This window comes from Taurulus bubalis (assembly GCF_910589615.1).
Source record: "Taurulus bubalis genome assembly, chromosome: 13".
NCBI lineage: Eukaryota > Metazoa > Chordata > Actinopteri > Perciformes > Cottidae > Taurulus > Taurulus bubalis.
Genome location: NC_136601.1, coordinates 6,020,648 through 6,047,744, shown reverse-complemented (window position 1 = coordinate 6,047,744; position 27,097 = coordinate 6,020,648). Strand labels below are relative to the sequence as shown.

Sequence of the window (27,097 nt, the reverse complement as noted above, 5' to 3'; positions counted from 1 at the left end):
TTTTTTCAACGGAAAAATACTCACTGACGAAAAAGTGTATGACCAGGTCATCATTTTAAAAACAGTAAAACTGAAAACCGCCCAGAGCAACCGCACCATGACTTGCGAAACTCAAACTGTGCAGCGCTGATCAAATATTAATCAATATTCTGTCACCGCATTAAATAATTCTCGCCTCAAATATTTTCAAAGATATATATTTTTGAGAAACTTTTCTTATAAATTTTGTTTTACCTCTACAACTCAAAACTGTGGTAGTGAGTTTGTTTGTTGTGACATTGTTTTTATTTTAAAATATGTATTCTTTCTACAGAAGAGTGTTGCATGGTTAGGACCAGAAAGGATTAAGATGAGAAAATAAAAATATTGAAGAAAGGAATGCACCAGTCTTTGGTTAATCTGCTCACATATTAAAGACACATGTAACCTGCGACCAGGGATTGGAATGTGACATTGCTTTGCTATTAACAAAGTTGGGAGATAGTGCCACAATGTGTGGTTTGTTCATGCCAGTGGTCATAATATGTTGATGGCAGTTATCATGAGAAGAATTGCTTTAAGAAACATGGGCCACAGGCACAGCAGCATTGTGGGTCACCCAAGAAGTGGCTTACGAGAAATGTGCTCGGTTGCCAAGTTAAACATTCCCCGTCACTCCAGCTGCTGCCATCTGATACGTGTGGGTTTCCACTTTCTCCTCCACGGTGGGACAAACCCCCACACTCTGCAGAACTCTTTCAAATGGATTAAAAAACAAACTATGTACAGTTAACTTACAGGCAAGGCAAGGTGTTTGCATGGATACAAAGGCCGCGGAACTGAGCGGTGGAAACCATTTCCGCTCGAGAAGATGATCGGTGTGCAGACGAGGAGCAGTCAGAGAGTTACTGGGCCAAGGCAGTGAGGAAGTGAGGGAGAGTGTCTCTGTCTAGACAATACACTGCTTCGGTTAATACACAGTCCTGCTGGCAGGACGGGGGATGAGACCGTTGGCTTAGCGTGTGGTCTCAGTGTCCGCAATGAAAGTGCTACGGTTTCCTAGACGGGGGATGAATCACACAGGTACTACGGCTGCTCGCTGATTAATGGCCCCTCATCAAAAAATGCAAACGCAAACTGCCTGTACATAGAAGTGTCCATATACCGTTGTGTTTAGACTTTTTCTCACAAAGAGATTTATGGCAAACACACAGCCCCGTCTTATCCCCTACATTTTTAGTATTTGTTGTGAGAGAAGGAATTGAACTATAACACCGCAGCTATCATACATCAAACCAAACGATATAGTTCATAAATATCGTGATAAACGACTGTGGTGACGGAAAAGAGAATCTACAGCCGCACGAAGAAACAGCATTATTAAGCCTTTCTTTAGACTGAAGAAGAGGATATTTCAGGGTCACATTCACCTGACGAGTCCTGAATGACCATTGTTATTTGGCTGCATTACTCCCGCTGATTGGATTTATGCTTGAACTGGCACTACTTGAATAAACCATGTCCGATTGATTGATTTACATTTCAGACATTTACTGTAATGTGACATGCATTCTGAGATTCTGAAATGGGAATGCATCATGTCAGGAGACCGAAGATAAAAGTCAGTGTATAGAAAATAGATGAAGTGCTTCGAAGCATCATACTCCCGCCGAGGCCAAAGCTTTAGGAGACACTTTCCTCTCTCACATGTGCAAATAAATGCTGATATGTGATGAATGTGACGAGAATACATTGCGCCCTTATCTTATCTTTGTTTTGTTTTCCTGCACAGGCTCATCTCCCACCAAAATGGGCATTAAGAAGGTCACCATCTTTCTCCTGGTCCTCTCTCTTTGTCTAGAGGGAGGATCGGCCAAAGAAAAAGGAACAAGGAAGGGAAAGAAAAAAGGAAAGCAGGTTTACTGTCCATCGTAAGTATGGGATAAACAATACCGTGGGCTGTCGTATTGTCCAATGGAATTGACAACATGATATGCTTTATGTGGTCATCATAGTCGTACAACTATCACTGGCTCGGTAGTACCCCCAGCGACTAATAATCTGACCTTCATTTGTGGAGTTGGTGAAGGTCCCCTTTTATGACCTTTTCAGCTGCCTATAGTGGTTGTTAAACTACACTGAGACCCGGTGGATCGTCTGCAAACCATGGCCAACATAACTGTCTTTAGATTAATATATCAATCTTATGAACCTAGACAACCTTGGGCATTAATTGGTACCCACCATGCCCTGCAAGCTTGATGTGAAAGAAGCTACACAACGATGCAAAGTTTGGCAGAATTTTGGAAAGGGAAAATATGGCATGTACGTTTTCAAAGGGGTCCCTTGACCTCAAGATATGTGAATGGAAGAAGTCTTCCCTTTACAGATAAGCCATTTTATGATAATCCCATGTAATTTTGGGCAATAACCAAGCAGTTTATTCGGCATGCAGTACAAATGTTGTTTTCACTTATTGTATCAATCAATAAGTCCATAAACAGACTTGAAATTGCATGAATCGGGTTAGACTGGAAAGTTGAGACACTTGGAATTCCAGTTACCACATTTGTATATGTGACCTGTTGTGACCTCTAGGTTAACCACAGCCTCGTGGATCTTTACAATCCCAAACTTGAGACCGACGATATTCAGAGGACAGATGTATATACACTGACAATGAGGCGGTTACTGAAGATGTCCTATTGTGATTCTTTCGAATCCAAACGCAATACCAAAATGTTCACAGCATGGCTTTTTCAATGGTGTACCTTCAGGTCTTGGGAGTCCTAATGTGGGATTTCAGAGGTTTTTTCTACAATTTTTCTAGGAGTCAAACATTTTTACATTTTTAACCAAATATGTGTAAGAAATTGTATCAACCCAACAATTGCTACAAATTGTCAGGCATATTTGAGCATAGGAATGCCCAATATATAACTTAATTCCCTCATAATGTTCTCAGCCCTTAAACACTCTAAACTGTCCAAGTTTGAATACGTGCTTCACCAAAACACAGATTTATGACTAGAAAAACTTGACACCCAGATCTGCATCTCAAAGTAATCCTCAAATTCCCAGCTTTCAGATGACGTGTGACTTCTTCTATGTGGTATATACAGTTGACCTCCTATAACCCCTTAAAGATCCCTCCCCCTCTCTCTAAAAAAGACAAAACATGGCTATATATATGAGTGTCTCAAAGGTTTAAAGGATAACTTTGTGTATTTCACACCTGAAGTATCCCATATACTTTCCAGCTTTTATCCACCAGATCTCATCAGCTGCTTCACTGCAGAGCTATTCAAGTATGATATGAACCTACCTGTATAACACTGATTCGGCCACTGCTTTAGCATTTTCATATTTAGTATTTGCTGACCGTCTTCAACTGCCTGTAACACCCTGTGTATTCTGTGTGTGTCTTCCCAGTGGTTCCTGATTGTTGATTCCCTTCACCTGTTCTCGTCCAGACTCCTCCCTCCTCTGTGATTGTAAAGCCCCGCCCTAATTGTTTCCACCTGTGCCTTGTTGCCTGCCTTCCCCTGTGTATTTAGTCTGTGTCTTCCTGAGTGTTCAGAGCTGTAGTTAAGTGTTTGTTTCCAAGACCAGTCTGGTCCCTTGCTTTGTAACTTTGGTTAGTAAAATACTTTTTGATTTTGCCTCACCATGACTCCTGTCGTTTCCTCTGCACCTGAGTCTCCGCCTGGTAACTTATTCCGCTTTTTAGGACGGCATCAAATAAATAGTGAAGTTGTCATATAACTCTGTCTAATAACAGAATGAACATCAATTTGTCCTAACATGCCTTTTGGACTGTGGTGAGCTGCACTCCCTTCTTCCTTAAATGGTAACAAATGGCTCAACAATGAAAAGTTCTTGAAATGAGGGAGAGACCGTTTGATGTAGTCCCAGTATTGGCAAGTGTAAGCTGTATGACATATTTCGAGTTTAGTGCTGCGGATGCCTTTGTGGATCAAGGGAGCCACTTGGTTCCAGTTTAGCTGTTGTGCTTGAGGTTGTCAGAGAGGTCTGTTAAAAGAGAGAAGAGGAAAAAAAAAGAGGTTTAGTGGATGGGAATTATGTGTTTCACTTTGATCAGAGGAACCGCAGAACATACACACACTGCGCAGCATTCCTGTGGAGCACTTTAACTCATCCTCAGTGCATGATAAGGTTTACATAATGATATGTAAAGTGCTTTGAGAAGGGGGAATTCTTTGGCAGGAGAATCATTGCCACCCACAAGGAGGCTTTCTTGTTCTCCTTTCTCTCCTGCCAGATCCTATTCTCCCCTTTCCTTCTCTCTGTACCGTTGTTTTTTTCGTCAGTCAACCACAGACAACAAATGATGTTTAGCTGAATGTCTCTGAAAGTCACCACTGCACATTATGGCAGTAATTTACAGCAGTTGTTTTGTTGCTACTTTGCATGCATCTATGGGACACTTTCACTTTGGTTTCAATGAAAGGGCTTAGAGTTAAACAAAAATACTGTTTGTCTTAAAGGCATGTGTACTCGCTGCCACCCACATTGCTGATTCATCAACTGAATTATTTAAAGGATGTTCACAAGGCAACTAAAATGAAGTTGAGAAAAATAGGATGAAAGGTTTCTTCACTTGTTTACTTTGCACATGAAATTGTTCCAAGAAAATTGCCATTTTGCCACCTTTTTATTAAATAGATGACAGTGTAGAGGCAAACTAGAAATGAGGAGACAGCGATAGTCATGTAACATGCAACAAAGGTCCCAAGACCAGAATGAACTTGTGATGTTGCGGCTTTATGTACCATTTGGCCGCCATTATATCATTTCTTAACAATTTAGTTGTGACATTAAGCAGTAGACCTCCTATGACATCTTCCAATTTCCTCAGACAAATTCAATTCAGTTTAACAGTTTACAAACCAAAACCAATTCCCTTACCACAATCTACCCTCAAGGGTTCTGTATTTGGTGCTAATTAGCAACTGTTAGCATGGTAAACATACCTACTTAATATAAGCATGTGTAAGCACTGTACGTGTGAGCATGTTAGCATGCTGATGTTAGCATTCAGCTCTAAGCACCTGGCGGTAGACGCATAGCTTTGCCAGAAATATGATGCTAAATGGCTTCATACATTTGCACACATTTTTCTTGAAAGGCGTATTTGTCCTCGACGGTTGACACATGTCCTCCATCTGCCTTAAGGATCATGCCAACTTCCCCAGTCAACATTGCCTGCGTGGACCAAATAGTAAAAGCTAAATTAATCCCATTAACTAGTAGCTATCTAAAGGTTATAGTTCAATCAAAGAGTAGAAGTGTGTGTGGGTGCATCTGCCAGGAATTTGACCTGCTAATGTAATCGTGCCTGCAGTTCCCTCTCTGTCTTATTTGTTTGCAGACAGCTGTCATCTGAGGATCTGGCCCGAGTCCCAGAGAATTCAACCAGTAACATCTTGAACAGGTTACTGATCACCTATGATCCCAGAATAAGGCCCAACTTCAAAGGCAAGTCTCATTTCCTCTTCATCTGTCTCTGTCTATTCTGAATTTACATTTTGTTCAGCAGTGCTGTCATGCTAATTAAAGAAACGAGCATACCGTATACAAGTCCAGTTTTCTTGCATAAACCTGGTGCAGGAACATGCTATCTGCTTAAATGGGGCGTGAGGCATTAATGACATTTTGTTTTCTCCTTTTAAATGCATACACTTGCATATTTAACATGTACTTCAACAGTGTAACTATAAGCCGGTGTTCTCGGGTTTGCTGTCATTCCTCAAACACAGCTCAACGTGGTGTTGATTGACACAAGCCAGCTGTTATGGGAATAAATTCGGGACTTATGACAGTCTCAAACCTCTAAAAAAAGAATATGCATTGTGAATTGTTTATTTTACTTAACTACTGTTATCTCAAATCTCAAGGCTCTAGAATCTGCGACTGTTTTTATTCTCTATAAGTATCCATCTTTAAAGTGATTACAGTGTAGATGCCACGCTGTAGCGGCCTTCCGTCTCACAGAGACAGCCATAAAAATAACATGAGAGGTGATTGACGACCTCTGTGTCTGACGGATGGTCTTCGCCAGTCTTTAGGTAGTTTCCATCCTCCGGCACTTGGCAGCAGAAGCTGTATCTGGGTCTCACTGTTTGATGTATTGTGAGCAGAATCAGCTCCCGACTGCCTGCGACCGCTACAGCAGCCAAACATCTGCTCTTGATTTCAGGTTGGGCTGAAAGCTCCCCGTCCATTAACATCCATGTCATAATCTTCCAAACTACATCCTAAACTGCGCCTTGTGCATTGCTTTGCCCAGGCCTATAAAAAACGGAGAGCTGTTTTTATAGGCCCTGTTGAGAATTTTAAATTGTGTTTGTGGAATATTCTTTTAGTTGGCTTGGTTGCATTAATGCATGGACGTTGCGAGCTATAAGCCGCCTCCATATTATGCACGTTAATTTTGTGAATTGCATGATCACATTTAGGCTGTGAAACTCCGGAGGCTCCAGTAAACACCTCAAAGGACATCCTTTATTCAAAAGGAGTGTGAGCGGTCTGCATTCATCAAGGGTTTTATTAGTTTATGCTAAAGGCTGAGTGCAGAGAGATGCCAGTACATGTGTTTACCGCATTAGCTTAGCAGAGGGGATGAGAGGGGATTTGATATTGCTTTGCAATGTTGACATAGTCTTTCATAATTCCTGATCAGTAACACAATCAATTGAATTGCCAGGTAAGATATGTTTCAAAGCACACTGACACTTACTGTAAGCTGCCTCCACAGAGGTGCCTCACTCTCATTGCAAAGCAGCTGTAAAGCACAGGACTCGATGCTACAAACTCTTCTTTCCTCTCTCAAAATCCAGGAATTCCCGTGGAAGACAGAGTCAACATTTTCATCAACAGTTTTGGCTCCATTCAAGAAACGACGATGGTAAGAATTTACTTCAATTCCACTTCAGCCTGACAGTATTGCTAATCAATACATCTGCCAATCAGATGCAGTGGATCAGAGCTGAAAACTGCTCTGTCCGACAAGTTTTACGAGGGATGCATGAGCAGGTTTGCTGGACGGTATCAGATCATTTAGCAGTAAATCAGTATGGAGCCCTGGGGTTTCCATGCTTCATTTATCTGATGGTTTAATTGCTGATAAAGAAGTGCAGTATGAATTCAAGTGACAGATTAAACCTCAAGGACATCGCTGGGTCGACTCTTCATCGCTCAAGAAACATTAAATTAAAGATTTTTTTGTAGGTTTATAATGAGCCCGGCTTTGGGCGTATTTTAATTTAGAGCTGCTGGGAGGAGCCAACAAACACTCAGTGTTTATTTCTCAGTAAATATGTCATCAAGTTAATTGAAGTTATTATAAAATGTGACATTAATCACAATTTAGCTTTATTCTGTTTCACCTGACTGTCCTCAGAAAAATAATAAATCTTCCCTTTTAACATGTGGTTTCATGCAGGCACGTTTAGTCTCATGAGTGAAAAGGTGAATCATCAAGTCAAATCTGACAAAACATCAGTATGCAACTAACAAGTTTTAAGAATATTTATGAAATTTAGACCATTAATATAGAAGACAACAACTATTTTCTCTGTCAGGACATAGTGCCGTCGTGGCGTCCTGATCAGACTATTGAGTTACACCTCCTGGTACCTTGCAGATTGATATTGTTCACAAAACGGTAACTATATTCCGTTGTTGATCTAGTTGTGTGTTCAGGGGTAGCGTTGGGGCTTTGACATCCCAAATAATAAACGTGCAGTATATTGTTGTTCTTTTTACAAAAAAAGACCTGAACTAACAACTGGAATTCTAAAATAATTTGATTTGTTTGCAAATGCTGTCAAATGCAACCCTTCTCGCAAATCCCATGTCATTCACAATGTGAATAAACTGACAATGGTTGGTCAATGGCATCCATGCTTTATAGAGGCGACTACAAGTTGTAATGGAGAGCAGATCCAATTTGCAGGCTTCTCTAACAAAAGAGCTCAAGATGAAATCATGGAAAAGTCTTAAAGACTAGCAAGACCAGGCATGGTCTAGGTTTAGCAGGCATACCTGTGTACTGTGTGGCAGCTGAGTTACAATGTTGGGCCCTTTTGCTTAGAAACCTGCTGTTGTTTTTGTATGAGCGATCAAATTTAAGTTATGGAATTTACTGCCAATCTGTCTTCACTGGAAAAGATAGAGTGGTAGATGTGAGACCTTTGCACCCAGAGTCCTGGTGTAGGTCTGGACAGCGTCTCAGTCCAAAGCAGTGATTAGTGTTTTCCGACCTCATTTCATCACACTCTGAACAAAGCCTTAGATCGTATATGCTGGAATTGGAGCCGCATGAAAATGCTCTCTGGAGATATTTCTTCTGGCTGCAGATCAGTAGTGTGTGTCCGCTTGTTAAAGCTTCCAAGTGGAGAGTTTCACACCAGGACCAATTACAGGCTGATGTTGAAAATGTGAAATCCTTAAAACGTAAAAAGTATTAGGAACTGAACACAAAAGGAGGAAACCAAAAAGGAAATCAAGGAGAAATATCAGAAGAATGAAAGAGGCGACATGAAGACTTCAGAAAAAGAGCTGAGGAAGAAACATATAATGGGGCAGAAAGTGAAGGAATGGCAAGGGGACGACAAAAGGAAAGGGGAACAAAGAAAGAAGAACAATAAGAGACTGAAAATGAAAAATAAGGAAATTAAGTGCATGTGGAGCAGGGAAAGGTTGGGAGAAATTCTATAGAGTGGAAAGAATAACATAAGGGAAAAGCAGAGAAAAGGAAATTCAGAAATGAACGAAAAAGAAGCCATGATGAAGGAAATAGATGGGATCGAGAAGTCAGAGCACAAGGAAGAAAGACAAGGGAGTCACAGATGGCAAATCTCTATTCCCTTTTCCCGCCCAACGACAGACAGAGAGAAAATGAAAGTGAGGAAGGTTCAAAATGAATCCAGGAGGAGTAAGAAAAGACAGCCGGTCACATCTCCCACTCAATTTATCACTCTGTGGGGTGTCTGATCTCATCTCTCATCATTTACACCTCCCGAGGCCAAACACCACCTTGTGTCCACTGTAGTTAAAATATCTATTTGTGCTTTGTGCTTGTATTCATCAGGAGATGATGACTAATGCTGTGAGGTGGAATACATTGAGGCTGTGTGTGTTTCTTTACTGCCTCTCAGCTTGAGGTTTCCTCACTGATTACAGCGAACGGTCGTGTTAAATCTCTCCGGGATCGAATGCGGTACAAGCAGCTTTACGGTGAGCCAGAGGGAAGATATATCTCCTTGTCTGGTTTTCGGGAAAGCGAAGGTGTGGGAATTGGCATGAATCTCTGTCAGACAGAGAAGAGCCAGCGGTAGCTATTTGTGCTGTCGCTTAAGGACGAGTCGGAGTCTAAAATTAGGTTGTATAGCAATGACGGCCGGCTTTCCAAAATGAGATATCAACAATCTGACCACTGCTCCTTCTCCCAAAAAATGTTTACTGGCAAGAAAATAATGCAAATTCTGGGCTGAAGATATAAACCATTCTAAGACATCTGTGTTTAAACTGGTGTTAGCTGACATTTTGAAATTCGGTCTACCTTTCATGTGGTTTCTTCTCTCAAAGACATTTGGGCATCGGCATGTAACACTCCATGTCATTTTGTTACATGGATCCATCAAACATTGTATACTTTCTACATTTTTGCCAGGGAAATGATCTGTGTATGTACCGTGTATCCTCGATCAACCCCAACTCCTAAAATTGGCATTCCATCCATCTAAACTGGAATCTGTTCACTTGTTTTCTGGAACGTATTTCCTCCCGGATTGGTGGTCGATTGTAACAAAGCAAAAAAACAACCACATAACTACTTGCTTAGGTTTCGCAAAATGTCTTGGTTTGGCTTGACATGTTAAGCATTTGTTACGTTAAGTTAAATTTGACTTTTCGTAACACACACACGACACAGTTGTCTACTGGATGACAGTCCTGTGTTTGACCTCGTCTCTACAGCCTTCAGTGGACTTCGATTAGAGACGTGTGACGTGTGTGTATGCGTTTCCCGGCGATGCAGTTTCATTGTATGGGAAAGGTCATTTCTAGGAGACCATGCCGTCTGAATCTTTACAATATGACATTTGTTTTTATTTGAGTTATATTCTCAACCGTTGCACAATGCTAACTTATCGGAGAATACTTTTGGGTTGGACAAAAACTTTGATAAAGGGTGACAATACCCCTGAGAGTTGAAAGAAAGCCCCTGGATGAATTATTTGTATTGGTGTATGTAGATATCACAATTTGTTGGGAGTCTGCTGCTTTGGTCTGGTGATGTCACTCAGGAGACATGTTGCATGTGAAACCAAGTGTTGTTGACTCTATTTGAAGTTACGCTTGTGACGTTTGTTCGGTGTGATACGTACTTATGTGACATCATTTATGTACGTGGTTTTCTTTGTTTACAAGCCCATTTGTGATGTTTTTCCAAAAACTAAGTGCTTTTGTTGGCTAAATCTAACTGCAATCTTTACTGTTGTTTTCTTGCCAAAACATAACCGCAAATGATTCAAGTGAACGCCGTGGGGACACTTAAAATGCATTACGAAGTGCGAAATGTCCATAAAAGTGTTGTGCTATTCATATGCCTTCCCATGAGGTAATGTTGGTAAATAACAGACAGTTTAGTTTAGTATGCAGCAGGATACTTAACATTGTCAAAGTGCTGCACAAAAGACCAATGTACTTTCATGAAGAACAGATCCACTATAAAACCACATTCATGTCAGCTGGCTCTCTCTCTATCTCTCTCTGTCAAAAAGAGACTGTAACTACAATTGTTCTATAAATAGCCAGGAAACGGTTAACAAACATTTCCATTTACAATAAGCAAGAGACCATGTTTCAAGATGAGATATCTCATCCCAGAGGTTTTTCTGAGACTCCTCCAAACAAAAGAAAACATGGAAGAACACCTGAAAGACCAAAAATGATGTTTTGCAGAACTAAAGCCAAGATAAACTTGAATCAGGTAGAGTCTCAACTTGTTGCAGGGATAAGATCCAATGGATGGAGTTAGTTGAAAGAGATGAAGTAAGTAAGTAAGAGGATCACTGGAGTTTAGAGCAGGCGCAGAGACAGGGGTTTGATGATGTGTGTCACAGTGGCTAACATTGGAATTGCAGGACATGTGGCAGAAACACATCCACAGCAGAGGAAAACAACAGCAGGAGATTTTCTAAAACTCCTGACAAACTACTAATTATTTGAACCATTAAGTAAAAATAATGTAAGGGTCGGCAACAGCAATATTATATAATTTTTGTGTCATTTACCTGGGTCAGCAGCTGGTCAGACTAAACCAGAGAAAGACAAAAGCACGCTTGTGAAATAGGGATGGAGGAGCTGGGTGAGATGATGATTTCCATACAAAAAAACCTACCGGACGTTTTTGAGAGAAATGTATTGCCTATAAGATTACGTTTGTTTTTGACGTATCAGAAAGACATTTCTCATCAAAGTCCAGGTAGAGAGGAATTCTGGGTGGATGGATGGGTCAAACGCAGGACTTTTACCTTTTTTATTTTTCACAAACCTATTTTTTTACATACGTAACTTCAGTTAAATATATAAAACGTGACCGTAATCCGGTTGGAGAAACATTTCATCAGTTTAGTTGTATGGGAAACTATGCTGCAGAGACAGGGTTGTATCACATTTAACCCACAACCATGTTAGACCAGCGTATCCAATGTTTCATACATGTCTGATTCAAAGGGAAGAATTTCTTTTGCACAGACTTAAATTTGTCTCGAATTATTTAAAAAGAAAACCAACACTTAAATATTATATTGCACAAGTTAAACACAAGTCCCCATTGTATCATTTCATCCTGGAGGAGACACTTTGGGTTGTAAAAAGAAACCCCCTCTAGATGTTTAAATGGTCCGTTATGGGTCCTGCTGCTGGTTTTATGAACACCTACTACAAACTGTGTTTCCATTAAAACGATTGCATCATTAAAAATGTGTATACACCTGCGTGCCGAGAAATAAAGTAATGATAAATGTTGCCTTTTAGCAGACTCTGCATACGCTGTTGCATTAAAAAAAAAAAAAAACTGGGAACTATGAAGGAATGGAAGGTGGAAGCTAACTTCTCACGCAGGAACACACGCACTCTCATACAGCTGGTATTATTTGACATGTCATCCGTCTTCACACTCGGCATTAATAGTCCTTCCCAACACCTGGTCCCAGAGCAGCTTGAGGCACGCCAACAAAGCATGCACAAAAACAAACGTCCAAAAGCCTCGCTGAGTGATACTTTCCCACCAACAAGAATGTGGACATTTCACTAGTAAGCTCTCTAATGAGCCATTTGCTGTATCACGTGTTTCTGTATTGATAACCTTTGGCCCTCGGATGATGTTTTCTCGATACGTTTACTGCTTTAAACGTACATGTCATGAGAGTTTTTACTGCAGCTGTGAAATATCACTCGGCACATTCAAGTGCTCTGTTGAAGTTATTGTTGAGATGTTTGCTGTGAGACAACACTGCTAGTCAGGGACTCAAAAGAAGGAGAAAATGTAACTTGTCAATACGTTGGAACTCCTAAACAAAGTTAGCAATGTCTTAAAAGGCATGTAGGAAAGGTGCTAACAGATAAATGTCTATTTTTTTTCTCATTATTTGTGTCGGAGAAAAGTAAAATGCTTCGAGACACATCTTGCAGCAATAAAAAAGCAAAAACCTTTTGTCCGATTGTACTACCATGATACAGACTTTAACACAGGCTGCTTGTCTCCTCCACAGGATTACAGGGTCAACATCTTCCTGCGGCAGCGGTGGAACGACCCCCGGCTAAAGCTACCGCAGGACTTCAAGTCCGATTCTCTCACCGTCGATCCAAAGATGTTCAAATGTCTCTGGAAGCCGGACCTGTTCTTCGCCAACGAGAAGAGCGCCAACTTTCACGACGTCACCCAGGAGAACATTCTCCTCTTCATTTTCCGTAACGGAGACGTCCTCATCAGCATGAGGTAATATCTTGGATTCAACGATAACACTGGTCATTTTTCATGCTCTTATGGAATGTGTGGTAAGTTTACATTAACAGACAAATTATATATTTTTTATTTGTTTACAAAGAGTCACATCACCTTTTAGAATGTTAGCGGATTGTCTCTTAATATTTAAAATCCATCAACACGGTGCAAGGTTGGCACCTTTTTAGATTAATAAGTAAATAACTCTGATGGACAGCTCCACTAAACCTGATCTTATTGGAAATCCCCCGCTGGAAGCGAGAAAATACACACTGACTCGGTCTTCCATGAACAAATAAATCAAAGTAACATGTATTGATTAATTGATTGTCTTGTTCCTCCACCCTCCGTAGCGAGTGAAGGGAATCCGCCTCTAGTGAAGCAGGAAAGCACACAACAGACACACACAACACTTTTGCCCCCCCCCCCCCCCCCCCCACACACACACACACACACACACATTTTTTACGAGTTGAAATAAAAGATCCAAGATTTTATCGTATAGGAACACATTGTGTTCACAAATACAACCCCTGTCTCCATGTGGCCTTTGTAAAAAGAAAAATTAGCTCTGATCTTCTTGGAACTTTGCAAAAATATGTGTCTTTCACCACATATATCTCACAGTGAGCCTTTACTGACATAATACAGGCCTAATGTTAGGTACAGAGAGGTCAGCACTGACAGGAAATGATGAATAAAGCCATACGAGTGGTTTTAACTCTACTTACAAAAAACACCCTAAGCCAAAATTATACTTTATGGCTTCCGCGAGGCTCCACCAGGGGCCGCGTGACGTACATGTCTTAATCAGAGGGTGTAAGTGTCGGCTCTGTACGGACGCATGTGGCCGATTTGTTGTAACAGGACTTGTCCAGACTTGTCCCCGCGGCCGCTCGGCCACAAGCGGTAGTAGTAATCTACTGCACATGTGTGGAATGCGGCCTCTAAGCGGACTTTATAAACACAACCACTATGCACTATGCAGCCGTGGTGTCCCGGCTGGCCGTGTATGCCTCCGTTTGGGAGTATAACCGAGGCTTGAATTAACTTTTCTTTTTTTTTTTTTTTTTTATCAATGTAAAAGTCACTATCGCAGACTCTATGTCAACTGAAAAAGACGTGGAATGGATATGACACTCGCTGCACGAACACAATGTCGGGTGAAATTATTGAAGTGGAACAAAATTGCAATTCAATGGCATCATCACACTCTGTGCAAAGCTTGCCTAATGTAGCTTTAAATATGTGTACACAAGACTCAAAAAACATCATATGATTTCAGTCCTAGTTGGACTATTAACTGGAGACCCGAATAGGATTATACATTAATTGATCATTTGTGTTTTTAATGCCCTGCAAATCTGCAATGATTATTGTATTCCTGTCTGCATACCAATCAGTTATAGGGACTTGCTTCCCTTATTTGCTGGGATTCCCTGGGGTTTCTTCATTTTCTTTTCTTTCTGTGTCAAGAAGCATTGAGGCTGCCGGCTGCGAGAGCAAAATTTGGAAATGATAATGAGACTTTTGACATGCAAAGCATTCCCTAAAAAAAAATAAAAAAATTCTTTCAAGGGGCTCAATGTAAACTATGGGACTACAGCTACGCTGTGCTGTATTTGGTCTCCAGAGGCGAGATTATCCTTGTGTTTATCGCGTGCAAATGCACAATAATGGTCAACCCTTAAAATCCTTTGAGATTTCAAGCTAATACGAGTGTAGAGGAGGGTTACAAAAGCACATCGTATTGAAAAAAACTAAAACTGAATTGTCTTCATCTCCCTCCAGGTTGTCCGTCACCCTTTCGTGTCCCCTGGACCTCGCATTGTTCCCTATGGACACACAGAGGTGTAAGATGCAACTTGAAAGCTGTGAGTTTTACTGAAAGAAAATGTCACAAAGCACATATTTGCTTTGTAAATGTGATTTCAGTTGGTCTGCTTGTTTGTATCCAGGGGATATAGTATTTCTGAGGTATGCATATTATTGTTGTTTTTATTAAACAGTTATTGTGGGGTAACTGCAAGCTTTTTGCTTGTGTTTAGCGGCCAATTTCACTGGCAAACACTTAGGGAAGTGGAATAAATCATCATATTTTAGCGTTGTTGTCTCACAGCAAAGTCTCACAGCAAATTGAGCTTGACTGTGGTTATTGCATCTTGTTTACAAAGCAGTATAGACTTGAATTAGCTAAACAACTTCAAGCCATTTTCCTCTAATGGCTTACCCGACTGCTGAGACATCTAGTTTCCTGCCAGTCTGTGTGCATTTATATGATATTTTTGTCCTCTGATTGCATGTTTCTGAGTTTGCTTAACATGCACGCAGATATTGCGGGGACATATCGTGTATATACAAACTGTAAATGTACATATGCATTTGTGTAACCACTAGTGTGGTTTCAACAATGTGTATTTGTGTATTCACATTTTGTACCCCTTTCATCCAGTTGGCTACACAACAGACGACTTACAGTTCATGTGGCAGACAGGAGACCCAGTGCAAATGGACACCATCGCTCTGCCACAGTTTGATATCAGACAAGAAGATATTGATTACGGGAACTGCACCAAATACTATCAGGGAACAGGTATTTTCCTTGTCCAATTTTCGGAAACAGGAAGTTTTAAAAAGTAGATATTCCATCATTCAAAATGGCCCATTTAACTTTTGGCGAGCACCCTGTTGGCGCACAACTGAAAATGCATGTAAACATACTTTTTCCCGCATTTCCATCAACCACAATGTCTTGAAGCAAACAGGGTTTGGATTTTAGTGCCGTTCCTTTCATCAATTCATATTTTTTTATCTCCAAATAAGTTATTTGGTTCTTGGTGTGCCCAAAGCTACCGTCCTTGTTTGATATAGGTTCCTAGCCTCATACGTCTGGGGAGAGTAATGGGTCTTTTTGTCAAGGTAAGATTAGTTGCTTGCTGTGGATTGAAAGATTACATTTTAGCAGCTCTGATCTTGAGCCGCAACGAGCCAGCTTCAATTGAATGCTCTTATCTGACTAAAGGGGACTTGTTTATTTATTCATTTTCTTTTAAAGGCCAAAAGATTATTACACCTCAATCATCCTGCCTCCGTTTCAAAATGAAATTGAATTCCTTTATAACAAACAATATGTTTAAGATAAGTCTTTTATTATTTGATCATGTCAAATGAAACACATTCTGTGACGTTGCCAGAATAAAAGTGCAGCTCATATTAAGAGTCTGAAAGTATAGATCGCGGCAGACATTTTGACTTGGCGTAACAGGAAAAGGTGTCGCCGATCATTGATTATGTCTCCATTCCATTCAGGTGTATCAGTGAGCCAGCATTCACAACTCTGGCTCTGTTGCACAACTGAACAGAAATAAGTAATTAATAAGGTCATTGGTTATCCATCTGTGACAAGTTCAAGTGTTTGCTTTGTGGCCTCTCCAGAGTTAGATCCGATTTATAATGTCTGTTATCTCGTGGTTTAGGTTTGGACAAACATACCTCGGTAAACCTGAGGTAGGACACAAGAGAAATGTTGTGTGACTACATGCGTAGATATTTCCAAGAGGTAGCTATAATCAACTCTAACATACTCGGACTAATATAAAACATGGCCTTTCCCCGAGGATACTGGATGGGAAAAACAAAATCTGAGAATTCAAACTACGAAAAAAAAAGTCCCGGTAGCGTGCCGTACATGTATTCGGACTAATGAGAGTACACAGCGACATTCACAATGCAATGGAAAATCTCTATCAGCCAAAAGAGCTGGTGTGACCTCAGTGCTCTCGCACACTGCTGGCAATAAGTCAGCCTTTTAACGGGTTGCCATGACAACCTGGCCAGACACAAAGATCACCTCTGTGTACGACCGGTTCGAGCCTGCTCTGCGACACAGGCAGCCCCTTATTATGCTGTATAAAGCTCACCCAGAGATCCCCGGGCTAGTTAAATATTACTTCAGCCCATCCACTCGACCATCCCATTGGACCCACCAACCCGCTGCTCAGAGAGCAGGAACACAACGCGGCTGTAGGAGGTCTCTGAAAGTTTATTGATGCCTATTCCATACTGCTTTCAGCCCGAATAATGAAGACCACATTTCCAGGAGAGACGGATCGGTTTGAATTGATCATTTATGGATGGAAATGTATGCTGCACTCTTAAGAAGAATATAACGTTCTGAAAACAGGAACTAGTTTCCCATCCACTGCGAATAGGAAATGCCAAAGAACAGAGAGTTCTTCTTCATAATAGGCATGTGATTAATTGGAAGCAGTGCTTTTTGGATCGCTTCCCTGAGTGTTCAAACGGGTCCAAGCAGTAACAAAGTTAGATGACTTGATGTTACATTCCTTATGCCCATTGATCTTTTTTCTTTCCTTCATCTTGTGTTTTCTGTATTTCTAATGGTGCAGCTGTGCTTTGCTTTGTGTTGGAGCTAAAAGAGCCAGATCAGATACAGGACTTAACCTGGCTGCTATCTTTCCTCAAAATGCCTAATGCGGATTAAATAAAGTCAGTGTATGGCCGTTTGTCTCACCTGCTTGGTTTCAATTCAGAGGAAAGAAGTTCACATGTCTAGCCTCTTAACGTTCTGCTGTCACGCGGGCGTCCATTTCAACTATACACTGTACATTCCGTTGTACGCTGTACATCTATTTATAGTTCGTACGAGTGCCATATGTTTCTGGAAACCTACGATTCTTGTGATTCCAGCTGTCCACTCCGTTTCAAGATCAGACCACCACAGCAGCTACAATCAATACTTTTGTCAGACAACAACAAACAAACAAGCGATTTGAAAATCAAGACAACTCACCGATGACGCCTCATATTGATCAATAAATCCATAATATTCCAGCAAAAACGGCGTTGTTACGTCATAAAGGTCCAGTAAAAATAAATCCCATAAAAGATTTAGTCCAAAACACGTGCTTACATCCATAAATATCCACCAAATGGCGTTGCATCATTTCATTGCAGCTGAAAGATATGAACGAAAGCAGTTTTATTTTTAGCAAAAACTCATGTTTGCATGGGAGCACAGCTACAAACTTGCTATCAAAATGTCCGCCGAAATCGGACAGACAATCGGACGGACAAATTCCAATGAGACCCCACTTGAACCAATAGGAGCTTCATGTCCTGACTGACTGAGGCTACATTACCCAACCAGAAGCTATGTTGAAGTTCAGGCTCAACCTCTGTCTCCTTACGTGGCTCAATCCTGTCGCGCCGTGAAGCTCAGATGACAGGCGTTTCGGACAGCCAATGAAATTCCCTAAACAAAGATAGGCAGGAAGAGGGGGGGGGCAAATAATCCCAACAGCCTTCAATTTGATGAGAAGAGACAGCTGCTGTAGAGCTTCAGTCTAAAGTGTTAATTAGCATAAAAATGCATTTATACTTCATTTTCTCTGTGTCAGCAATACTGGTAGTATATATGAATAGTACCTCTATAAGTTTGCAAGACTATAAGCCTTTTTAATAGGTATATATATCAGGAATATTTTCAGTCTCAAAATGAAAAAACACCTAGACATTTCATTAGAAAAACATGTGTAAAATATTCATTTTCTGTGATATTGTTATCAACTTTTTACTTAGACTAGAAAAGGCTTCAGGCTATGGTCCCATTGTGTTTTCCAGTCCATAAGTCCCATTTATAGTCATCTACAGGCATCTATTCACAACGAAATGTTCAGACGGAAATAAAAACCTTATACTTTAGTGTGTTCAAACTCATATAACTCTATAGCACTTAAAGTGATTCTGACTATTGAGGGGAAAAAAGCTTCAGATTGTTACCTTTCAAAAGAGCCCAAGACTATGCATTTACTCCAAATAGTTGAAGTACAGCTTGCAATTTACTTTGGGTATACCTGGATAGGCGTTTTTCGTCAAATTTTACAGGAATGTTAAGAGGCTAGACTGAGATAAAGCTTGATGGGCCAACACCTTCGAATTGACAACGCTAGTCTGATGCTGTGTTCATGTCATGCTGTTGAAACCGTAATTTACGAGCAGCCATATTGGAAAATATGTTCACCTTGTGATTCCAAAGAGTTCTAACCTTAACAATATAGTCAACTTGGTGAAAATAGTCACAAAAAACAATATCAACACTAGTACAATTAATTGTGTTATTTTAAAAAGGAGCTATATGCTGTTTCTATCTAGTTGAACCTTGTGTATGATGCCAGTATCCTATGTACTCTTTCTGCTTCTCATATATGAATTCCAAGACAATTTTGTGTTTCTTACTGAAGCTATTTAAATCCTATTTGACCATAATCTCCTTCCTCATGCAGGGTACTACACTTGCGTGGAGGTTATCTTCACCCTAAGGCGACAGGTTGGCTTCTACATGATGGGTGTTTACGCCCCCACGCTGCTCATCGTGGTCCTCTCCTGGCTTTCCTTCTGGATCAACCCTGACGCGAGTGCTGCCAGGGTGCCTTTGGGTACGGATTATTTGATCAATCCCACCACCTTCTGCTGACATTTACTCATGCACACGATGTGTAAATATTCCCCGTGCTGTTCAACCAGGGTCGAGTGCATGGTTGGATGTTAGCTCAAAAAGAGGGGTGAGTGAGAGAGCGGTCGTCATTGAGGTAATTAGGTGTGAAAAATCCATGGGGATGAGATTGGAGGTGATCAAATAAAACTCTCTCTGTAGGATTTACACGTTTTTAGGGATCGCCGACATTTCGGCCCCAATCATCTCCATCATGACAACATCAATCACTTTGACACCGCGGAAGCCTTTATCTATCAACCCTGGTGTCATGTCCAGTACTGTTCTAGATGGGATACATCACTGAATATTACTGTAATTGACAGAAGGGACCCACCACAGTGGTGCTTTAGGTACATTAGGGCGTTTAAGTAGCACTTATTGAATCTACGTCTACATTAATGGGGATTTGAGCCCCTGTTTAAGTGTACTTACCGCACTTCCTACTGGAGAAGTTATTCGTTTTTATTCACTGGAAAAGACCTCAGGCTAATTTCCACATCCGTCATTGATCTGCCAACGCACTCATTCACATAGAATTACCTAATTGTCTAAAATATAAAAAATAACCCCACTTGGTTTCACAGTCAGCTATTCTCTTTGTTGATGTGATCCCTATTAAGCCACACTCAAATTAACAACATTTAGGACATTTGGGCTTTTAGTTAAGTTTAAAATAAGCAGGTACAAAGTTCAGCTGATGGCAGGAAACAATTGCAGGCTCTGGTGTTTCTGCCAAACCTTTCTGGTAATCAGTGTGGAGACAGAGAGCACCAGGAGACTCAGCTGGCCAACGAGGTACACCTGATCCCTATTAACCCTAATTAATGAAGGGGTGTGAGGAGGCACATGAGGAGCTAGTGCTGTTGTTTTTTTCAAACATGAGGAGCACACAATCTCTTAGACAGTTGGCCTTAGCCAAGAGGGGGTTTGAGAATGGTTGAGTACTGCCAGTGCTCAATCAATTTAAGTTGTGGTGTTGTTTACTCACTGAATACATCACAGATTAGTCATCTCTATCGTGATCATTTTGATGACGGCGCCCCAGTTTCACCTGCATGATGGAAAAAGGGGCAGCAACTCTTCACACACTTTGTGTTTGGTCCAAATTGAAGACTGACATGGATGTGATGACCTCACCTTCTTATGTACTACTCATCTCATCTTCATGGTTCACCATTTTTTCTTCCGGCAGCCCTAAATATTTCCAAACAAACAAAGTATTACATTCTTATTATATTATGTCTTATTGTATTAGTCTGTGCTACAAAGTAATGTATCTCCCATATTGGCAGGCTAACAGAACACCTTCTCATAATCTCCTCATCTACTGATGCTTTGTCAGACCCCTTGGTATCACTTCTCACTGGCTGGCCCCGGTGCTACAAAATTACGTTCTCATACAACTAAACTATCAATTATGTTTCTAGGGAAGCATGTTTTCTTCCAGACGAAGGCTCTAAGATTTAACCATTTCAAACACGTGGTTAACGAACAAAACAAAACAAAAAACTGGAAAACTAGGCTTACAATTACTATGAAATTTAAAGAAAAAATAACTTGAAAAAGGAACAAATACATACACATACTTGATTGGGTTCAGGCAGCAGTGCTTAATTCACACGGGACGGATCTGTGTTTTGTGAACCATCAACCTCCCCGTATTCATGATATATTAAAAGCAAACACAATCCATCACAAAATACGTTTCCCTCTAAACGTAATTCACAATCCAGTCTTGCTGTGTGGGAACATGATTTTTAGGAGACGAGGTTGCACCCCTGCAACATTTTCTCTGAACATCTAATAATGATGGAGAATGGTCTACATTGTAGTTACTTTGAAACCCCGGTGCGTCTCATAAAGGTATCAGACGCCAAGGGGCGGGACAGAACGTCTGAATTTCACGCCCCGGGGGAATGAGAACAGGCTACATTGACGCACAGTAATAAAAATTTGGAAAAAAAGAAAAAAATGTGCCTTCCACCTTTCCCCGTCTTACATTTTACTCCTCCATAATTGAACCCGCGTGTGATATGTCAGTGTCACCCACAAACAGTATCACAGCGGCACCTCTGTGTGTGCAGGGCTGCATGGATGAGATAATCTATTGTTATCCCACTCCAGACGTCCACTGTCTCCTTTTCTCCATCCTCCCTCCAGTTGTTTATCACCACTTTCATCCCATCATCACTCCAACTCCTCATGGAAGCCTCCTCTGACTTCTCTCTAAATGGGATCAGTCCAGGTCAGTCAACATTTAGGTGTGGGACTCTGCTCACGTATTGCTCTTCTGTGTGTGTTAGCCTTTAAGTGTGTGTGTCCATGTGTTTATTGGTTCTATTTAACCGAGCGTTTTTGTGTATTTTCTTCCCCCACAAGAGTGTGAGCTACTGTTACAATAAAATGGGTTTACCATTGCGATTCAGAAATAAATAGTTTTTTTTTTAGATTTTCTGTCTGATACAAAGTCCAGGTTTATTTTCGTCATTGGGGAACAAGTCAAACAAAGCTATTTTCGCATCGCCACCACTCGCGTTTCTCCCTCTTGGTGGATAATAATCGGGCTTCCAGGATGACAAATGCTCCGTTTAACAGTTTGCCGTAGTTTGATTAGAAATCCTGAACCCTGTACGAACTCTCCCTTGACGAGTGACCATAATGAGGTCTGGAGGGGAAACTCCACCGGTCATTCCATTGTGTTTATTATCTCTCTAAAGAATTATCACAGGAAGGGGAATGGGAGTGAAGCCGTTCATTGGTGGTTATAATACCATCTGAAAAGAGTGGTTGTAATTATTTCTGCTGTAGCCTGAAACCATTGGCGCTGTGCACTGGGAATCTCTAACCTGTAATCCCCTTAGCTATTTGAAATAAAAACAATTTAAAATGACTGCAATTCGAGGCTGTCTGAGACGTCCTAATGAAAGCGGTAAAGGAACGGTTGAATTTCTAATTGCGGTCATGTTTTAAGAAACCATGTGTGGATGTGAGCATTTTATTGCAGCGCATGTGCATATTAGGAGATTAATTTAGTTCAGTGTTTTGTGCTTTGAAGAGTAAACGATTCAGTTTAGTTTCTCTCAGCAGTAGTTGATAACATGCTTTTCCTCAGTGGAAACAAACCTTTATTCGGCACACACAGGACTGTTATGTAAGAGGTGTTTGGTTACCTTGATATTGTTAAACTCTCATCATATGATTAACTGGAACTGGGTATTGATCCTCAATACTTTCTTGTCCAGATTATAATAAACATTGTCAAGTACCAGGAGTTGACATTAGCTGTGTTTCCATTCAAATATGTGTATGTATCGCATTAGAAAAGCTGGAAACAGGAAAACATTTATAAAACTTCCTCAATTGCGCAAAAAAGTTTGAATCCTCACTCAAGGTTTTTTTTGCTTTTGTCAAAACAAAGTTGATGCTCTAAATGTATTATTGAAATACCAATTACGGTATGTTCTGATGGTTTTAACTCAGATTACTAATCAGCTTTTTCTGCTATTTCTTCCTAGATATTCTCATGATGCAGAAACATTGGCCTATAAAAACTGACATGAAAAAATAAATCACTTAATTACAACAACTTTAAACAAATTCCAGAATCCCTCTCTCCATTTCTCTCTTGCAAAATGGGTGAGGTAGCCAAGGTGACTAGTTTGATTTATCAATGTGTACTGGCAGATTACAGCCATACATGGCTAATTCATTCAACTTTTGACCAAACTATACTGTAGCCCAGTTTATTAGCTAGACAGTTGAATAGAAACACAGCCATTCAGGGTCATTGACTTGTTTTTCTTATTCTCTGATCACGTAATTAGATTACAGGAAGTGTAGAGGCAAGATGTATTTGTCGTAGACGGTGAAAAAGTTACAATTTAATGTTTCTTTCATCCGACGTACTCTCACTTTGCGCACTGGCGAGGTTAATCGTCTTCCCTCTTTGCTTAGGCATCCTCTCGGTGCTCTCTCTGTCCTCCGAGTGCACCTCCCTGGCTTCGGAGCTGCCCAAAGTGTCCTACGTCAAGGCCATCGACATCTGGCTCATCGCTTGCCTGCTGTTTGGTTTCGCCTCGCTGGTGGAGTACGCCGTGGTTCAAGTGATGCTCAACAGCCCGAAGCGCATCGAGGCCGAGAAGGCCAAGATAGCAGCCAAGGAGAAGGCTCTGGGAAAGAGCCCCACGGCCAAGAACAACACGGTCAACGGGACGGGAGGGACGCCGCTTCATGTCAGCACCTTGCAAGTCAGTGGATCGTGTTTGATATCTTTACCGTGTTTGTTGTGTGTGTGGTTGTCACCAATTCGAGGATTTCAGGAGTTACTATACTTTGTCACACCAGAATGTGCGGACCGTATTCTTATACTGCTGAAATCTGCTATCTTTTCAATGATAGTGGTGTATCCGGTATCCTTTGAGAGTAAACGTACAATTGAGAAGTTGCCTTTCTTTTGTATTTCCTTTAACCCATTGATCAAGATGCATACCATTTAATTGTAACATCCCTGGTTTAATTCTGACCAGGAAGCATTGTTGCATGTCATACTCCTTTCTAGTTTCCCTTGTTTCCTGTCTGTATCAACACCGCCACAATCTAAAGAAAAAAATAGCGTTAATGATACTTTTCTTTAGGCTTTTTATTCTTAATCAGAAGTCATCTTGGCTGCTGTTTGCACTGCTACCGCGGTTACAGTGCTGCAGCTAACGTAGCTTGACTTGATGCAAACGATATTGGGCTCAGGTGTAGCCAACCTACTGACTGCAAGGCAACATCATACTTTATGTGTGCAGAATTCAAGGCATGATGATGGTAACATGTTAAAACAAAATCAACCCAAATAGGAAAAAAAACTTTTCTGTTGCACAATATCAACGTTTAGTTTTTTACATCACCAACACATTGGATGCACACAGAGTTCTTGCAGCATTTACATTATCCTTTATCCATATATGTACACATTTTTCACTCTGTATTGAAAACCATTCACGTAAAAAAACAAAAAACAATCTTACATCATCTTAACACCAATCAGAGGCCAGTTGATTCTGTTTTCCACTGACCCCCCAGCTACAGTACAATAACACAATGCATATTCCAAATCAAACATCCTCAGGCAGGTCTGTTACAGTGAGGCATAGAGATCTAATCTAAATGCAAAACCAAGAAATCCAATCATTGAAAATTGCCATTGTCTGGAACACACTCGTGCTTACAGCTCAGTCAGGACTGAAGCCTGACGTGCATGCAGCAGGTCGTATGGGTCTCTCAATTGTACGCCTAATTGAAATTAATTTACCTCTGAATCCACGTTAGTCCGGACCACATTTGGTTTTGAGAGGATTACACTATTCCATTGAGGTCTAATGGGCTTTCTTGTCAAAACCAAATCAAAATAATGAAGCTCTAATGAGCTTAATGACTTCAGTGGGTAAGCATCCATAGTCTGATTAGAGCCCGTTCACCCCGCGGGCCTTCACGGGAGTTGATGAAAGGATTTTTTTTGTTGGACGACCTAATAATGAAACTACGTCTTTTTGCTGATAGCTCTCATGCTGGTTGTCCGCTGTGACAGCACATGGAGGGTGTAAAGGAGTTACGAGACTCGAGATGAGACGGAACCATATTAGGCAGCATCGCAGAGCCACATGGTCGATCTAATCTTGGCTCCAAAACTCTTTCTTTTCTCTCCTAGAATAACAGTAGATTTTGATTTATCAGCGTGCGTTCTGTCCAAGCTTCAGCATCAAACAGCTCCTTTACTGGGTTTTCAAAGTGTTGTCTGTTTTCAATCCAGTCCAACAGCCTCATTTAAATGTTCCTCGCAGTTTAGATGAAACCAGTCTGCAGAGTCGATGTGACTTCTCAGAGACATCGTTGCCACTGTATACGATTACAACACCTTTTTTTTTTTTTGTCAAAGAGTGGTCAGAATGTGGAGCAGTAGTCACTTTCCAATGTGTGATTGTAAAGTTGCAGAGTCAGTTTCTACGTGATGATTTGTGCAGTTTGATCCTCAATCAAGGAAACAGTATAAATATAGTTCTTGCAGCCTGTGTATGATAGAATAGTGTCTTTTTTGTTCAAGAAACAATGTATATTGTTTGCAAGGTTGTGTTTTTTTTAAGTCTATTGAGCTAACGATTGAAAAATGTCTAAGATATGGCAAAAGCATTTGTTTAGTTACTAGTATATTTACAAAATGAACTTACCTTATCAATATAATATTAAGAGGTTTCAGTATTGCTGTTATGTCAACACAGAGAGGGAACAAAAGGAAATGGATGTGCTGTGAATTACAGAAATCAATGCCGACATTTCTGTTCTATTCTGAGATGCAGAATGTTGTTGTTTTGGGGCTTCAAAGAGCTTTCAACATTTTTTCCCATGAAATGTGTGAAGACGGAAAGAAAAAGATGTGATAAGTCATAATGCCCTGTTGATTGACATGTTTTATAAAGTGTATATATTATTACAATTGTATTAAACTCAAAGCAGAAGTCAGACATAGAGCAGGTGAAATATGACCAAAACAAACTTTATGCTTCAGGTTTTGGAGCAAAGGTTTGTAACAGAAAACCAGACATGCAGTAGTCGGGTGTCCTAAATAGGAAACAGGTAACTAGGACGAGAGCTAGAGTGCGAAGGCCACTGTTCTCCAAATAAAACGTATAAAGAGAATGCAGTTGTTTGGGAACGTTAATTTGAAGGAGATCGATTTGCTGCTAGTGCGCGGTAGAGATGAGTCGCACCGGATCAAAGCTGCAATAAAGTTAAGAACCACTGTATTGAATCAGTATTTTCATGTGCTTCTCTTCCACCCAGGTGGCGGAGACTCGCTGTAAGAAGGTGTGCACCTCGAAATCCGACCTGCGGACCAACGACTTCAGCATCGTGGGCTCGCTCCCGCGGGACTTTGAGCTGTCAAACTTTGACTGCTACGGAAAGCCCATCAATAACGCCAGTGCTCACGGCAAATCCCAGGCCAAGCACCACAAGAGACTTCCTCCCCCGAAACCAGTCATCCCCTCCGCTGCCAAAAGAGTCGACCTGTACGCCCGAGCCCTCTTCCCGTTCTCCTTCCTCTTCTTCAACGTGGTTTATTGGTCCGTATACTTGTGATTATTGTGAAAGTGTCTTGTGTGTCGTAAAGTCTCCCACTTCACTCCCACAAGTTCTTTGCTGATCTGATTACCTTCAAAAAAATTCCAAAAGTGAACACGTTTACATGCTAATCTCCTGGTTTCCAGTCTTATCCTGTTTTTGATCGTATTCAGGGTATAGCGTTTACACGGAACATGAAAAACCCTTTCTACACGATCATTACAATGTCCAGGTTTCTGATCGTCTGCCTGCAGGTAATCTCACCAACTCAGCCTCCATGTTCTGTGCAAATAATACTCAGAAGCTTGGATATGGCCGAAGTATCCTGTGATTGTGAGTGATCCAGCCAGCATATTCAGGTTTCTAAAAACCAGAATATAATGTTTACATGACTAACGGATAACAGGGATATAAAAAACAAACAAATGGTACCCAGGATGCGCATAAATGCGCAAATACCT

General features: G+C 40.8%; 1 protein-coding gene across 1 annotated transcript; it reads left to right on the top strand.

The window, feature by feature from the left end:
* Positions 1 to 1,788: 1,788 nt before the first annotated feature.
* On the top strand, positions 1,789 to 26,654 carry glrbb (glycine receptor, beta b; the record flags this gene model as incomplete). The annotated part of the gene is made up of 9 exons (XM_079228958.1): positions 1,789 to 1,910; positions 5,372 to 5,478; positions 6,840 to 6,907; positions 12,783 to 13,009; positions 14,807 to 14,889; positions 15,468 to 15,608; positions 19,321 to 19,473; positions 23,487 to 23,779; positions 26,358 to 26,654. 9 exons carry the CDS (start codon positions 1,789 to 1,791, stop codon positions 26,652 to 26,654), a joined length of 1,491 nt encoding a protein of 496 aa, XP_079085084.1.
* Positions 26,655 to 27,097: the final 443 nt, after the last annotated feature.